Source organism: Macaca thibetana, chromosome 1, assembly GCF_024542745.1.
Source record: "Macaca thibetana thibetana isolate TM-01 chromosome 1, ASM2454274v1, whole genome shotgun sequence".
In the NCBI taxonomy this organism is placed as follows: domain Eukaryota; kingdom Metazoa; phylum Chordata; class Mammalia; order Primates; family Cercopithecidae; genus Macaca; species Macaca thibetana.
The window spans coordinates 144,785,606-144,803,853 of record NC_065578.1 but is presented as its reverse complement, the minus strand read 5'-3'; the positions used below and the strand labels follow the sequence as shown (position 1 = coordinate 144,803,853).

Genomic DNA, 18,248 nt, shown 5'->3' with positions numbered 1-18,248 from the left:
TGGTTGCTCATTTCTCTCCTCCCCTTTCCATGCCCTATATACTTGCTGGCTGCCTTTGCAAAGTCTCTGTGTCTTGCCTAAATAGATAATACAGCCATCTTGGTAATTTTATCTTAAAGGTTCTAATTGCAGGGTGGTGCTTTTCTTTTTTAATATTTATTTTTAATTTGGCAAGTGCTAGCTCTGTGACCTGCCATGTCTTGTACTTGATGGTCTCGGAAGTCAGCCCATGTATCTAACCCCAGTCTTCCTAGTGACCTTTATTTTGCTGCAGCTTCTCCTGTTCTTGTTCAATAGCAGAACAGATGCAGAGAATTCTGGCAAGCAGGATGATTTTATTATTGTAATTATGGCGCTATCCATAACAGTGGTGATAAATACACTCCGCCCCTGGGTATCCCCTTTGAGAAGTAAAGTTTTCTATCTGGGGTGGAGCCAAGGAGATATTAGTAAAGAAAGTTCATTAATTAGTCCAGAACCATTGAGACAAACAAGGAGTTGAGTCAGTTTGCTTTCTCTAGCACGTGCATTGGTTCTACTGGTATTTGGGCAGAGCGGAGAGTATGTTATGTAGAACCTGAATAGCTCATCTTTCAATGTTTATATGCAAGAGGTCTAATAAACTCCCAGTGCTTTTATAACACAGAAAGGAGCTCTGATCTCATTACTGAATAGGTGTGGAGAGAGCAGGTAACCCAAGAGGGCATTAGTTCTTTGTTCTCTCAAACACACTTCAGTCTGAGGAGCTGAGATGGTCCAACCTGGGGTCATGATCATCAACAAACTGGAAAAATTTCTAGATTATTAGGAGGATTTCAGAGTATGGCATTTAACATCAATGTGTGGATTCTCCTCTCCATTTCACCCCAGCCACCAAATAAATGAAAACCTCCGATACATCCAGGATAAATAAAATATGCTGCCAGTTTTCATACAAAGAAAACAGGCTTTAAAAAGTCTGTATTCTGTGTGGAAGTTTAGGAGCAGAAAGCCATATTAATAGCAGGTTCGATACTACTGTGCAAGGACTGGATAATTTTATAGAAAATAGGTTAACTGATTTTCCAGCACTTTCTAGTTATACTGGAATATAGCAAACCTTTCCAAAAAAGAAAAAAGAAAAAAACGTATTTTTAAAAAGCAAATTGAAAGTACAGTATTGGCTTATATACTAGCTTTCCCTCTTTAGGACTTTTCTGCCTAACTTTTAACTCAGCTGTCACTGAAGTGGCTGTGGGGAGGGAGTGTGCCTGCCATTCCTTGCAGTGAATCTGGCGAGGGTCATAAGCCCCAGAGATGAAGGCATGGGAAAGATCACTGGTTCATTTTTTACCACCAACTTATTAGCGTTCAGGGAGTGACTTCAGCTCAAGTATTACAAATATGCTCTAATTATACTCAATGAGCTATATATCATTACAGATTGCTGATAGCCCTTTGTGGGACATTTTATAAAGTTCAGACTACATATTTTTAGCAATGTGGAGATTTAAAAGTAAAAATATAAGAGATATTGTATATGCCCTCAGGCATATTTTGTCTTAAATATTATCCTTGGCCAAGTGTACTATATAAATACAGTAAATATGAATAGAACTGGCCAGGTGCCAATCTCCTAGGATGAATTTTAGTCAAGAATGTATTTATGGGCTATAAATAATACTGTGTCAACATTTAAAGAAGGAGTCTGATTAGTTTTGAATTTATTCGTATTGATCTTTTCACGTGCTGTTAGTTTAAGACTCAAAGTGGAGTTATGCTAAGGTTTACCGATAGTTTGCCCACTGGGAATTAGTGGACCTCTAGTAGTTTAACAATCCATTTGAAGTTCGAGGCACATCTATTCGAAAGATGCTGCACAAGGTTTTAGAAACAGAAACGGTGATTCAGTTATACACAGGAAGAATTCAAATAATTGACATGTAAAAATCTGTAGAGAGTTGGACAATCAAAAAGAGGAAGAGACACAAAGTTTCATTGTCTTTCTTTTCTCTCCCCTTTTCACTGTAACCAGTCAGCACATGTTGTGGTTCTAACCCTGGTGATTTCGTACTGCCGCCATCCCCCCACCTCTACTCCCACTGGAACATTTGGCAATGTCCAGAGACACTTTGGGTTGTCATGACTGGAGGTGGAGGGGTGCTACTGGTATTTAGTGGGTCAGCCAGGGATGTTTCTAACCATCCTATAATGCACAGGGCAATGCCCCCTCCCAACACCAAAGAATTATCCTGGCCACCATGTCAGTAATGCCCCTGTTGAGGAGCCCTGGTATTTGTTTGGGGTTACTGAATTCTGTTAACAGTACCATTTAGAAAATAATAACAAAAATAAAATATCTTTATGATCAAAGGATATTCAAAGGAGAATACTGAATAGGAGGATAGTCAGACACTTATCTTAATTAAATGGAGTGTGGATTAGACCATTGTATATGGTATGTACTTTATTTTTTGTGGTCTTAAATTAGAGACATCAAAACTTCCCATTTATTTAGCTTAAATGATGGTGTTGAGCTATCCATTACTAGCTTCAGTCAGCAGCAGTGTGATGTTAGAACAGAGAAAAAAGAAGTGAGGTATTATCATGGATTCTCCTTGCAAGGGAAATAAGCAGTTTGTGTTAATAAAGAGTGGAATCTCCAAGCTAGGCAACGGAAGAAAGTAAATAATCATCTCGATTTATTCTACCATTTTGAAGTAGGTACACTGAAAATATACAGCCTGAAAAATCACAATGAGATTTCCTTTGTAGTTGTTTCACATGAATGTTAAACATTTAACATGAAGCAATCTCCTTTTCTATTTCCTCTGTAATTTTCCAAGTTAAATTGTGGAATGTAGAATGAATACCAATGACACTATGGTTTTGGGGAATGTGACTTAGCATTCAATTCATGAATATGTCTTTCTATATACAAGTTGCTGGGCTGTTGGCCAGTTGCCCAATGAAGGGAAATGTTAGCCATTGCTGGAACATAGTGGTATTTTTGCTTTATGTAGTAAGCATTTTTACTATTTTATTTTTTAGGATTCCCTGTGTGTGTGTTTGTATGTGGGTGTAAGAGAAACAGAAAGAAAAAGGAGCATATCAAAGACAGACCTGAACTCTTTGACTTCCAGGATGATTGAGTTATTAATACACAACAGACCAAACTTTAATTCTCCCTTTTTTATTGCATCGTTGCTTGTACTAACTCTAGTGCCTAATTGTGGTTACATTTAAGTTAGGCCACATGCTCCTCCTTCAGGATTTCCTCTTTTTTTACTTTTCAAAGACTAGAAAAACCTCTCAAAGAAGTATACTATTTATAACTAAAGCAGTTGGGTTGTCTGTGTTGCCAAGTGAGGCCAGCCAGCTTTATGCCTCTCCTGAGAAGACCCCACCCGATGAAAGAGGGGCTTTGCAGAGGTTGAGGGGCAGGTGGGGACCTCTCCACCTCACAGAAGGAAGGGGTTGGGGGAGGCCACTGTGTCTCCACAGCAACCCCTGTGGTCTACTCGAGGAGTTGCACTTTTTGAATGACGACTTCTCCCTGGAGAAAAGATGGTGATGTAACCTAGTCGCAGCATCTTTCATATAAAGATATGAAAGAATGACAGATCATTTTTCCTAGAGGAAACTGAGATGTGAAAAAAGGGCTAATGACTCACTGTTGAACCCACATCACATCTGGGTTAGAACCAAGGAGGTCACTGACTTGTAGTCCTTTGCCCAGAGATTACAACACACTTTAGGCTGCATATTTAGAAGGTTCGAGAAATTAGAGTGGAGGCTCCTGGACCTGGGAGAAGTGTGCAGGGTCACCACTGGAGTGGGACTCTGGCCCACTGCCACTCCAGCCTGCCTCCCCCTGCCCCTCACCCACTTCACCCCGCCCTGTTATAGGTTCAGGAGTAAGGTGAGCAGCGAGCGAGAGACTGCATGGAAGAGCTCTGGAAATAGCCCTTTCTGCTATCTTGATGTAGCATTTCCGGTACTGATGGGCTCCCGGAGAGAGGATTTGGATTTGCCCTATATGCTTGCTCTATTTAGGCAGCGCTTCTGCTCAAGGGTGTATTCCATTTTGCAGATTCTGCACAGCTTGATGAAATGTGGCTCTGCAAGATAAACAAATGTCCATTGTCATTTTGAAGGCGTATATGTGCTTTCATTTTAAAAGATATCCTTTAAACAATGATAGTTTTTAACCTGGGAATTCAATGTTCTCCAGGTATTTTATTTTAGATTTAATAATATTTTAGGGAATTCTTTGATGGGTTTGTTTAGACTGAAAAGTTTGCTTCTGTCATTTGTTTAGAATAAATTTGCATCATGCTACAACCACAAGCTGCTTTTGATGGTTGGTTGTTTTGTTTCTTTTCTAAGCGCTGATATCCAGAACTGGGTGTTTAACTGTACCACACTCTCACCACTACCTTACTTCCTGAATTGGCTTGGTGGTCTTGACTCGGAATAAAACTGCCCCTTGGCCTTTTCCCCACCATCTCCTAATTGCCTTCTTTTCCTTCACTGTGAGGGAATGTCTGCATGCATGGGTGGTCGAGTGCTCACACATCATATGCCCTGAGTTTGTGGGAGATAGCACCCCCTTTACTTAACCAGGCCTCAGTTTCTTCCCTTGTAAAGATGAAGAAAGTAACACTCGCCTTCTAGGATTGTAAAGGATTGATGATGACATATGTGAAGAAACACCTAGTGCAGCTGCTTCTGGCATGGAGTAGGCCTTCTTTGCCTGGTAGCAATTCTCTGAGTCTCCAATGCCTTTGACTTTAGGGTGTACTGTTATTTTATGTGCCGCTAAGAAAAAAATATCACTCCAGTGAACATGCCATTGATTTTAAGAGAGGGTCTGGATTTTAGAGAGATGAAAATGTGATTATAAGCAATGCCTCGGACATCCCTTCCATTAACCTGGGATATCTTGGAACCTCCAGCTCATTCTTTCCTTTGCGATAGTTCCACTCAGTGGATCTCTTTCCTTTGCTCACTCAGATTGTTCCTTAGGTGGCCTCTGCCACTTCAGGGCAGGGATGGGGTGGGGCTGCAAACACAGCACATAGGGTTGGTAATTCACCATGTCTGGCACTATCTAGTTCTCCTATGTGAAGGCCTTCAAGTCTAACTTACCTGTATTCTTATAGAACTTAGCATATTGTGTTTGATCAAGGAATGTTTGACCAATGAATGAGCATTTCCTTTAGAGAATAAGATTGAACTACAGGAAGAAGAAGAATCTGTGAGTTCAAAGAGGTGTCAGGGTCAGGAGATGTGGAGAGATGAAATGTTCTGACCTTCATTATCAGGGAAAATGTGTCTGATGGGTCATGTCACTATGCTAAAGAGCACAGGGCTTCTCATAACCATATCTTTTCTGTTTCCAACTCTCAGATAATATTGAAGGTGGTAATAATGATGATTAAAGCTAACCTTTATTGAGGACTTCTTATAGGCGAAGCATAGCTAACCTTTATTAAAGACTTATAGGCCAAGCATAGTTTTAAATATTTTACATGTATGTACTCTTTAATACTCACAAGCAATCCTATGAGGTTAATACTCATATTGTCCTTTTGACAGCTAAGGAAATGGAAATAGCTATTTCTATTAGTCATATGTTATGGAAATTAGACTTTCAGCCACCACAGGTAATAGAAGACCTAATACAGAGCCCAGGAAATAGAGAACATGACCTTTCTTGCCATCTTGATAAATGATGTAATACATCCATGAGAGAATGGTGACTCTCCTCTGTTAACAAGAATTACATTCACAAGCTCTGAGAAAATATACCTGTGAAGCACACAAACTAGGCTTTTTTTTTTCTTGCATCTAATACATTCAACTTTTATTTCTGCACTTAATTGATGCAAAAAGTGTGATTTATTAAGCCTTTGGTTGTTTCTGTTTGTTTGTTTGTGAGACAGAGCCTTGCTCCGTCACCCAGGCTGGAGTGCAGTGACACGATCTCAGCTAACTGCAACCTCTGCATCCCGGGTCCAAGCGATTCTCCTGCCTCAGCCTCCCAAGTAGCTGGGATTACAGGCATGCGCCACCATGCCCAGCTAATTTTTGTATTTTTAGTCAAGATGGGGTTTCACCATGTTGGCCAGGCTGGTCTCGAACTCCTGATCTCAAGTGATCCATCCGTCTCAGTTTCCCAAAGTGCTGGGATTATAGACCTGAGCCACCACGCCCAGCCTTGGTTTTGTTTTTGAACTGCAATCACTTTCCTCACAAAAATTTTGATAAATTTTATTGATAGGGCACTCCTATTTATTGATAGGGCATTCCTATTTCAGAGAATTAATTTATTTGAGAAGGCAAGATGATGTACAATGAATGTGGACTTTGGAGCTAGACAGACCCATTAAATAAAGAAAGGAGAATAAATAAAAGGGAATTGTACCAAAGGAATCTCAGAGGCTGAAAGGGAAGCGGTAACATCAAAGACAAGAAATCCTACTCCAGGCCTGTGGCAATTGTTAAAGAGTGGTCCTGTTTTGGTTAGCAACTTGGCTCTCTCAGTGCAAGTTATTAAAATTGCCTCATTGATATTTAAGTTGCTTCCTACTGAATTCAGAGCTTGGGTCTGCAGTTGTTGGCTTTGCAGCTGGATTTGCAACCCCTTCACTTAGCCCAGCCTCAGTTTCTTCATTTGTAAAGAAGAACATTGACTTTCTAGGGGTTGTAAAGGATGATGTGTGTGAAAAAGCACCTGGTGCAGCTGCTTCTGGCCTTCTTTGCACAGCAGCTAGTATTCATCGAATCTCATTGACTTTAAAATGCACCACTATTTCATGTGCCACTAACAAAGAAATATCACTTCCCATTTAACTATTAGTTATGACATTAACTAAATATCACTGCCAATTAACTTAGCCATTGATTACAAGAGAGAATCTGGATTTTAGAGATAATAGAATATGCAAAATATATAGAATCAGTGAAATCACATAAATGCTTGTGAAATGAAAGAATAGCGGTCTGTGTGCGCATGGTATAGAGTGCTGTAGCAGGAGTACATGGAAAATGAAATTAAGTGGAGGCATGACATCTGCCCTCAGAAATGTTTTCTAGTTAATGAATGTTAGGAGCCCATCTGTGGAATCAAGAACAGGAGATCCACATAGTATATACTCTTCCCAGCCAGAGTCTTGGAATCAAGATTTTTTTGTTTTTATTTCATTTTTGACATCTCAAGATTTGCCATTTGTTTCACAGGGTATATAAAATTTTAGAGGATTTTTTTTTTTTTTTTTTGAGGCAGTCTCACTCTGTTGCCCAGGCTGGAGTAAGTGGCACAGACATGACTCACTGAAGCCGCCATCTCCTGGGCTCTAGTGATCCTCCTGTCTCAGCCTCTAGAATAGCTGGGACCACAGGCATGCACTACCATGCCTGGCTAATTTTTTCAATTTTTTGTAGAGTCAGGGTCTCCTCATGTTGCTCAGGCTGGTCTTGAACTCTTGGCCTGAAGCAATCCTCCTGCCTCTGCCTCCTAAAGTGCTGGGATCACAGATGTAAGCCACCACACCCAACCGGGAAAAATTGTTTAAACTCTTTGAACTGATCTCTGAAGGTGCGTATGAGTCACATAGTACTTGCCTGTTTGTTTTCCTGGATCCCAAAGTCCAAAATCAAAGAACAGAGGGGATGTTGCCTATAAAAGGCTGATATACAGATGGGACTTCTGTGTAATGCACTTCTGGGGCTGATTTCGCTTCTTCTCACAGGTGCCTTGTCTCTCATCACCTCCACCAGTTGAAAATAAGCCAGGACATTTGGAGTCAAGGCTGTGGCAGGTCAGGCAGCTGTGGTTACACTCACGTAGACCTCATTTCACCTCTGCAACCAAGCACTGGCCACAGCCACCTCTTAGCTGTCAGACAATTCATTTTAAAGGAGGCTTTAGCAATAGTATGACATTATAGTGTAGAAATCTAAAAAAGGAAGCCTGGTGCAGTGGCTCACACCCGTAATCCCAGCACTTTGGGAGGCCAAGATGGGTGGATCACCTGGGTCAGGAGTTTGAAACCAGTCTGGCCAATATGGTGAAACCCCATCTCTACTTAAAATACAAAAATTAGCTGGGCATGGTGGCAGGCACCTATTATTCCAGCTACTCGGGAGGCTGAGGCAGGAGAATTGCTTGAACCTGGGAGGCAGAGGTTGCAGTGAGCCGAGATCGTGCCACTACACTCCAGCCTGGGAGACAAGAGCTAGACTTCATCTGAAAAAAAAAAAAAAAAAGAAATCTCAAAGAGGAAGCTGGATGAGATGAAGGGGAGGGGCTTGCCAACAGTCACTGCAAAGGGTTTGAGGAGTAGAAATGATATCAGAGAGGGGAAGCCACACTAAGGCCTTGGATAGTTATTCACAGTGCAACATGTTCTCTCAGTGCGTTAGCATCCTGGCTTTCCTGGGGCAACCCAGTAACACCACTTCACTGGTGTGGAAAAACATTGCTGTCCAAGAGGAACTGAATTCACTGGCTTTAGTGTCTGTTAGGAGGGAAAGCCTCATCGTGCTGAGAAAGCGATCCTTCCTGGGCCGGGACCATCCCTTCATTCTCTCAAATGAAGGCTTGGATTTGTTACTGCCTGATAAGTCAGAAATGTTTGGCTTAGATGTTCTCTTAACCACAATGACTTGAGGAACTTAAGGCAAATGGAAAATGCTTCCTGGATATTGTGAAGTCCAAACCTTCTGGAAATAGTTTGAATGCATTTCCATCCCTCCACAGGCAGCTGTTTTTCTCTCACACTAGCGTGTTCCACTAACGTGTCACTGTCCCTCAGGCCTTCCAAGCTACCTATATGTCAGTAATTATGAAACAGGTTATTTCTGAAGAAGAGACGCTGCGTTTCTGAAGAAAAAGTCACGAAGCAGCTATTTAAGAATAACGCTGGTCTTTCAGAGTTGTTGTTTCAGGAAGTACCGTAGCATCTTTTCGGTCTTCTGAAAGAAAAAGAAAAACGTTGTGACTGTGACTTTGGCTCAGTTCATTTTCCTTTTCTTATCTAACCCACACCACACTGATAAATGCCACATCTGTCTTGACAAGCTAGTTTGCAAATAACTATTCATTCATAATTTTAGACTGTTGTAAAAATCCTTATTTGTTACTTCATCTTGTGAGCAAGAATGCAAAATTTGGTTTTGAGAAAGATTCTAAAATGACCGCAGGTCCACTGGTCTTTGCAAATCTCTCCATCTGAAAAAGATGACTGTGTACTTTTTAGTGGGTTTTCAGAGCACTAAAATATTTATTGTTGCCAAAACATAAATGGGAATTTTCTGGGAAATATAATTTAATTTTAAAGTTTTGGATTCATTCCAGTGTTGGTAATGTCAATGCTTTTTAGACCAAGTTTATCAGGGATTTTTCTGTTTACACCAGATGTAGCAGTAACTTCGTCGTTTCTTCTATTTCGGTTTTAAAAAATATGATCATTTATTTCCCTATCTATTGGCTTAATCTCATTTTCACTTATTTTCACTTTTGCTTTGACATCTTATGGCAATATGACTGAAGTTGTTTCTATTTCCTTTATAGTGAACTCTTTTTTGTTATTTTTTTTTTTGAGACAGAGTCTCACTCTGTCACTCAGGCTGGAGTGCAGTGGTGCGATCTCAGCTCACTGCAAGCTCTGTCTCCTGGGTTCATGCCATTTTCCTGCCTTGGCCTCCCGAGCAGCTGGGATTACAGGCACCCGCCGCCATGCCCAGCTAATTTTTTTTGGTAGAGACGGGGTTTCAACGTGTTAGCCAGGATGGTCTCGATCTCCTGACCTCGTGATCTGCCCACCTTGGCCTCCCAAAATGCTGGGATTACAGGCGTGAGCCACCCTGCCCGGCAGTGACCTCTTTTAATAAAACTGCTGGCTTAGAAACTCCAAAAAAGTGTGAATGACTTATTCTGATTCTACTTTAGAAGGAGAAAGAAACAATCACAGACCGAGGACTTTTCTGTGCAAAGGATGGGTGGTTTGGTCAAGGAACAGTCCCCCCGGAGGTCAGTCAGGGCTTTCTGTGGGAAAACATTTCTACATTCAAGTTCATCCTTGGCATTTTGGGCTCTGCAGGTTAAAGAGAGGGAGACAGAGAAAGGAGTGCTCCAAACCTTCTGACTCCTACCTGGAAGTAGCCAAGCAGAAGCAAAGTTGAATAATAGCCATGACCTCAGGCTCTGAAGCAGCAAGTTCCACCTTCAGATGTGTCTATTAAACTTCACCACCCTGGGTTGCTTGTACCTGTCTTCACTGTTTTCTATCTGAGATATCTTGAGGCATTTTTAAAACATTAAGTTGTTTTGAATAATAATTTAGTCACTCATTTGTATCTCTTCATAGTATTAAGCCTTAGGTTATTGTGTGTGTTAACTCCAGTCACTGATCAGATCTCTAAGTCCTGAACTGCCACAGTTCCACCTACTAAACATACACTTTTCTTCTATGTAGAATGAGGTGACTTGTCCTGGAGAGAGAGGTATTTCAGAAGAATTTCACTGTCAGAAAATATCACCATCAATAATGAAACTATGTGTAAAGTCATGTCTAATTTATTAACTGTCACAAGTACTCAGATTATAGAAAGAGGGTCTTGATCCAAGCTGACCCTGAAGTGTTATACATTTGGATCAGTTTTCCCTTTCTTAGTAACATTTGCTGAGAATTCTCTAAGAGTAGAAACTCATTGTAGTTCAGTGTTGGGAAGAATAATTGTACCTACTTACAGAGTTGCTATATCACAAGAGAGATGCATTGTTTGTTTGTGTGGAGAGGCTGGAGGGATTAGGGCAGGAGTTTATTTGATAGGGAGTTTAGTTGTACATTTGTAAGACATCTAATTTTGCTTAAGATACCATTGCAGTAAGAATGGTTTATCTCTATCCTATAGACACTCACACTACACAAAACCACTACCTACTCAGAACAAATAGCCCTTATGAGGGAATAATTTTTCCTTGATTCACCTGATTGGATTATTTTGAGGTCAAATGAGGTTTTTTGAAAGGCCTTGCTAACCTGTAAGGCACAATAACCTGTACCAGGGTTCTCAAATTTTACCATGCAAAATAATTACTGATGTACCTTTATAAGTGTAGATTCCCAAACCTTTGTCACCCATCCCAATTCAGATTATAATTCATTCATTTTAAGGTGGGCTCTGGAATGCATCTCGATAAGAAGGCTAGGTAATTTTTGTGCAGTTAGTTCAGAAACATACTCTGGAAACACTGTGTATTTTTGTTTTGTTGCTTTATTTCTTAGCTGTGTCATCGCAGGCAAAAATAAACCCCAACATTTTTATAGTTAATTAACTTCATAGTCATTTAATTACATTGTAAATTACCCATGCAAAGTTTTAATTCTAGGACTCTTTCTATTTTATGACTTGTGTTACTCATAGTCCCCCATCATAAATTAGTGAGTGCCTGTGTTCTTCTAAAAATATTATGTTTCTCACATGGACACAGTGAGGGGAACAACACACACTGGGATCTGTCGGTGGGGAGCGGGGAGGGAGAGCATCAAGATTAATTGCTAATGCATGCAGGGCTTAATACCTAGGTGATGGGGTTGATAGGTGCATGGTACACATTTACTTATGTTGCAAACCTGCACGTCCTGCACATGGATCCCAGAACTTAAAATAAAATAAAATAAAATTTAAAATAAAAAAGTTATGTTTGTAAGACTATACATGCCTCAGATTTTGAGAATTGTTTATATTTCTTTGTTACAAAGCCTTTTTGCATATATCCAAAGCCTCACTGTTCTAAACAGTGTGTATCCATACCTCAGTGCTGCTTCAATGATGTAGATTATTGAAAACTGATTTTTTTTTCTTTTTTTGAGATGGAATCTTACTCTGTCGCCCAGAATGGAGTGCAGTGGTGTGATCTCGGCTTACTGCAACCTCTGCCTCCTGGGTTCAAGCAATTCTTCTACCTCAGTCTCCTGAGTAACTGGGACTACAGGCACATGGCACCACACCCAGTTCATTTTTGTATTTTTAGTAGAGAGGGAGTTTCACCATATTGGCCAGGCTGGTCTCGAACTCCTGACCTCGTGATCTGCCCGCCTCGGCCTCCCAAAGTGCTGGGATTACAGGTGTGAGCCACCGTGCCCGGCCTGAAAACTGATTATTTTAAAACTAAGGTTTACTTTCTGTGGACTGAACAATTATTAGCATCCTTACATCTCTATCTCATTCATGGTCTTAACCTCTAAGGCATTGGATCAGCACTGGAGCTCCCTGTCCTCCCGCCTTGCTTAAAAACAAAAAAGAAAGGAAAGAAAAGAAGGGATTTTAGTACTGCTTTATAGCGAGTGAAAGTAGACCAAAGGTGCGTGCTTGAGAACTGCAGGCTGGAAACTGCAAGTGACAATAATTACCTCACGTTATTCCCACACAGACTTCCTATGACCTGGATGACCTTGGGATCTGAATTCTGTTTAATAGAATTGTCCCTCTTCTGCACCACGGCGTACACTGGCCTGAAGAAGGTGCTGTTTCCCAGGAAAAGCACTTAAATCCCCCCAAGAAATGCATAGGGCCATAGTTTCGAAGAAAAAGTATTGCTAACCAAGTGACTTACTCTGCATATTCTGCCTTTCTCTGGTTGTATTCTTTGAGATTTTTATTTAAGATAACTTTCAGCATATCTTTTTAAAGGTCAGATATGAATGAGAAAACTTTGTTTGACTTGTTAATCTTGTGACAAACAGTTTATATGCAGTGTAGCTTCCTGTCTTTGCTGACTGGTTATTTGAGGGAATTTTCTTCCTGTAAGACTGTGGAGAAGCCTCTAAAAATAAACAGCATGGTTTCTTATTGGTGGGAACATATGTGAGCAGATGTCAGCTGGAAGCAGCATATGGTGGCAACATGATAGCAGTATGTGCTTATAGAATCCCCACTGTTGGGTCTCCGTCTTCCATGCCACACTGGCCAGTCAGAGCCCCATATCTCAGTTCAAGAGTGTTCCACCTAGAAGGTGTAATCCACACATTTGTGAAAAATCTGCCACTGGGATCTTGATAGTGGGCTGAATATTGGACATGGTAAGTTCCAGAGTATGGAAAAAGTCCCTGTTATCCATTTAAAAATTGAGTGATAAGAGGCACACATATAGAAAAAATAAATAAATAAATAAAAATCAAGAGAAGAGTCCACAAAGCCTTTGTCTTGTGTTGAAAGAAGTTTTCAAGTCAGGTCTGAATAGTGGCAGTGTTACTTCTAGAAGACGTGCCCTATAAAAATGGAAGGTGCAGGGACTCAATGCATGTAAGGAGCCAGGAAAGAATGACATTCATGCCAGGTCCTGAAAGGCAGTCAGGGCTTCTTTTGTCACACAAGTTTGACAACTGCTCATATTCCTTGACCACCGTTTATTTGTCAGTCTGTTTTAAATATATCATCTCATTTCAAGTTTATAAAAACCCTCAGGGGTAGGGTTATGTCTGCCTCATCTTACAGACTTCTCCATGGATTCACAGGAAATCAGTGACAGAACAGGGGTTTGAATTCACATCTTCTTCTGCAAAAATTCTATATTTTTATTGACCCTACCACCAATAGAAAAACTTTTGAACACTCAGCAATATTTTCTCTTCAATTTGAGGTATTTTGGGGGGAGAGAGGATTTGCTTTCTTTTCTAAGAATTTGGTGGACAAAATACAAATTGGGTTGCTCTTACTTTAAAGAAAGCAAAGTTCAGATTTTCCGGATGTAATAACTATCGTGGAAGATGTGTTTAGTCCGTTTCAGAGAGCTCTAGCTTTTTAAACTGTAGGTAAGTAGCCCCAAACCAATATTCACTTGTAGTTTTGACTGATTCAAGAAGGAATTTTCACATGCAGCTTAGAAATGATGACAGGTGGTTTTAAGAACACTGAATCTAGGCCAGCCAAATGAAAACCAAACTTTTATTCTTAATAGGTAGGCTGTCTTTTGTCAAAGGAGGTCAAAGCCTGTCTTATTCATCTTTAATATAAATCAAGGTATTTATTTTACCGTTTCAGTTGTAAATTGTATGCTGTTATTTTAACATTAGAACATGCTAAAGGGAAAACTGAATTCAGGAGTCTGACTGCTGGTTAAGGGATGCCAGAAGATCTGGAACTAGAATCTGGAATCCTCCTTAGATCCTCAGTGTCTAATCCCCTGGCCCTAGGTAGCAGGGACTTTGTATCTGGGGAAATGATAAGAACATTCAATGAGTCCCTCTTCTACTTGAATCTTTGTATAGTTCTGTGCCAGGCATCTCTTCAGTAAAATAGCTAATGACTGTGCTTTTTAAAACTCCTAGCTGTCTGCCCAGTTGTTACAACACCCTCTGGCTCAGTGGGCAGCTTGTGCTCCAGACAGTCCCAGGTGCTCTGTGGGTACCTTGGTGAGTACACTTGTCTGCTTTATTCCTCGTTTGACATAGTTATATCAAATCCATCTTTAGTGTTTGTCTTCTGTGGGGAACTTGCCAGAGGCAAGATGAGATTCTGAAATGCAGCCTTGTAGTTAAGCGATCACTAAGGTGCCTAGAATTTTTTTTAGTAAGAGTTTACATGAGAAAAACTGATGAATAACTTTGAAGTAGTACAATGACTATATTTCAGCATGTAAAAGAATGACTTGTGGGGATGAGATCTGTGTTCTAGGGGTCACAGAGTGATTTGTCATACACCTTTCCTGATCCCCATGGAGGCCACTTTCTGGAGGGTTGGACAGCATGGCCTGAATGTCAAGAGGATGTTCTTTTTTAATATCTTATTTGTATCCGTGTTCTTGTTCTTGACACGTAGTAGTTGCTCAATTAATGTTTCTTGTCCTGAACCAAAGTTGAAAGGAGATTTTCTCTCCTTTAAGGTTCTAGAGCAAGCTTGTCCAACTCTCGGCCTGCATGCAGCCCAGGATGGCCTTGAATGCGGCCCAACACAAATTTGTAAACTTTCTTAAGAAATTATGGGTTTTTTTTTTTTTTTTGCAATTGTTTTAAAGCTTATCAGCTATCGTTGGTGTTGGTCTGTTTTATGTGTGGCCCAAGACAATTCTTCTTTCTCCAGTGTGGCCCAGGGAAGCCGAAAGATTGGATGCCCCTGCTCTAGAGGGAGACCTGTGGGGGAGTTACGCTGCGATTATCTGTGGCCTTTGTACTGACATGTCTGGGTTGCATGAGGAAATGGATTGTCGTGGGTAAGGCCCTCAGCTAACGGGACCTGTGAGCTTGCCACTTGCTCAAACCGCTTAACCCTGACCCTCAGAGCAGACGCAAGCTCCCCAGAGCCAGCACCAGGTGTTAGGGGTACAAAAGCCAGAGGTCTTCACCCCTTTCTCATTGGGAACACTGATTAATTCAGCCATTTATTGAATGCTTACTGTATACTGGACAATGAGTCCACAGCAAACAAGAGAGCTTGGGCGATCCCGACACTCAAGGAATTCAGTGGCTAAAGTTATCCCTGAACCATGCTCAGGAAAAAAGGAAACAGACTTGCAATCGTGGCATTGGTTCACTGCATATTTTTGAGGCCCTGAGAAGGTTTGGATTATGTTGATTCTAAATGTGGGTGGAGGTCCCGGCTAGAGACAAAAGAAATGTTTTTATTATCCTAGGAAAAGCCTAGGTCACTGGATACCCTATTCTGCAATGTATCATGCCTACACATTGTTGCTTAGAAATCAGTATAGTTTATTTACAGTGGCCTAAGCTGGGGTTTCTTCAAAAAGAACTCATTCTGTTGAGAATATACATTGATTTTAGTACAGAAAGCCTCAAAGTGGCTAGAAGCTGCAATGTGAATAAAAAGAGTGAAAAGTTTAATCATGCCTTTAAAGCTCCCTTTTGTGAGTCATTATGTTTTGTTTTTATACTCTAAATTCTAATTTTATTTCACTAGCTAAACCAAGGAGTTAAACATCTGACTCCCACCCCCCCACCCCCCCCACCCCCCCCACCCCCGCTAACTGGCTATTTGGAAAGGAAAACGGGAGGAATTGAGAGAAGGAAAACATTTGTTGAATACCCACTATGTCCCTGGTACTTAAGACACATCATCCTAATTTTCCCCACATTGGTTGGTCAGGGAGGGCCGGAATGACGATCCCCATTTTTTAGGAAATTGTGGTTTGGAGAGGTAAACACCTTGTCTTTGGTCACAGAGCTGGCTAGTGACAGAGCCAAAATCTGAATTCAGGTCTGGCCTGGATGCCACCATACCACAGAGACCCCAGACTTCTCCCCCTTTCTTTGGCTTTTCCTTTGGAATCCTGTCCTGTTAATTTTGTAACTTTCTTGCCTACTACTTGGGACTAATTTCCTTTTCATCTTTTCCTCCCATAGTAAACAAAGTGAGAGGCCTACCCTGGTGTTTTGGGCAGTTTTTCTTCTCAGACACTCCTCACTTGGGGTTATTTTCGGTCACTTAATTTCTGCGAGCTTCTCTCTTCCTTTGGTGAAAACACATTGGAAACCCACCCTGCTCCTCAGCGAGTCAGGGAAAATCAGGAGTGTCTGAGGGTGTGGAAGGGGAGATGGGGCGCAAGCTCCACATAGATTCCCATACAGTGGGAGGCTTTTCCACTTTGCCCAGCACGCAGGCTCTGGAAGAACCCTGCAGACCCCTTTCAGACCTTCATGCAAGGCTGCTGAGCAGTGGGGCTCTGCATTTTTTTTTGTCTCTGTTCTTAGAAATAGTAATTGAGTAAAAATGTAAGTGAGCGTATGCCAGGGGGCAGGCATCCAGGGTCAGGGTGAATTTCTCCATGCTGAGTGTGATTCTGAACACTCGTTAAGTGAAGTTGGCCTGTGCCAAGCAGCTCCAGGGCCATCCCTGTCACCTTGCGTGAACCGCCTCTCAATTCCAAGGAGATGTTGGGAGCGGCTGAAGGGAGCGTGAGGCCTGTGGCGCCTCTTGCTTTTCTCACTCTCTAACCTGGGTGTTGTTGATAACGACGTGTTCTGACACTGACAATTGGACTGGCAGCTCTGATGCTGCATCAGCTTTAAATTAAATACCCTGGAGGAGAAAATAGTCCATGCTCCTCACAGCCCATGTGACTGCGAAATAATTTTTCTCTTTTCAAGCTTATTATCCCCAGTAATATTGGTTAAGATGCGGTTAGCTTGCCTAAAGGTTTTTTCCTATTAAGACATAACAGTAGAGATAAGTTTCTCTATGAAGGAATGGATTAATAGTCATGAAGGCAAATATAATTTTTTTTAAAAAAGTATTTACTGAGTAAGAGGCTTTTAAGTAACTTGGTTAAGATTTAAAGGTGGTGTTTCTCTCTCTCTCTCTCTCTCTCTTTTTTAGAGACAGAGACAAGGTCTTTCTCTCTGTAGTCCAGGCTGGAGTGTGATAGCATGATTATAGCTCACTGTAACCTCTAACTCCTGGGCTCAAGCAATCCTCCCACCCCAGTCTCCTGAGTAGCTAGGACTACAAGTGTGCACCACCACACTGGCTAATTAAAAAAAAAAAAATTTTTTTTTTTTTTTCAGAGATGGGGTCTTGCTATATTACCTAGGCTGGGCTCAAACTTCTGACCTCACGCAATCCTCCTGCCTCAGCCTTCTGAAGTGCAGGGATTATAAGACATGAGCCACTGTGCCTGACCTGAGGTGGTGTTTCTTAAAGTGTGATCTGCATTTCTGTCTCCTGGGACATCCATTAGATTCCTTGGCCCCATTTCAGAGCTGCCGAGTCAGAATCACTGGGGTGGGTGGAGCTGAGAACTCTGCACATTTTAAACAGGCACTGCAGGTGCTTCTGACCTCACTAAAGTTTGCAGCTGCTCAAGTCAAAGGATGCTCTGATTATGCACATCTGTTTACTCAGTCCTACCACATGGATGGATTCAGATCCAGTGGACTCTCTGTTTGATCAGCTGGTCCTTCAAGTGTGACCCTGAACCTACAGCCCCTGTGGAGTTTTTGCCATGTGCTTTTCATTTTCCCAAATGCATGCAAATATTGAGGTAGTTATTAATAGTATCACACATACCCTCTGCTCACTGTTCTTCACAGAGGAACGAGTATGCAAGGAAGTAAATTAATCATGTGGGTGGATGTTGGATGCCTAGTTTGGAAGTTATGTATGGGAGTGAATTTCTGCACTCAAATGCCTTCAACTGGGCAACTGTGGAGTGGGGAAGGGACTTTCAAAGCTAGTGTTTAATGCATAAGTGACACATATCATGTATAAGATAATGTGTAATTCCCCGAGGTAGCATTTGGCCA

General features: G+C 41.3%; 1 protein-coding gene across 3 annotated transcripts in view; it reads left to right on the top strand.

The window, feature by feature from the left end:
• The window catches only part of TGFB2 (transforming growth factor beta 2), a 102,579-nt gene that overhangs the window by 9,112 nt on the left and 75,219 nt on the right, over nucleotides 1-18,248 (top strand). For 2 of the 3 annotated variants that reach the window (XM_050780339.1, XM_050780358.1), the window contains exon 2: nucleotides 14,322-14,405. The exons of the other annotated variant lie outside the window; for it this stretch is intronic. In XM_050780339.1, coding sequence (XP_050636296.1) covers nucleotides 14,322-14,405 — 84 coding nt within the window. The remainder of the gene's footprint in view (nucleotides 1-14,321; nucleotides 14,406-18,248) is intronic. 3 annotated transcript variants of the gene reach the window in all.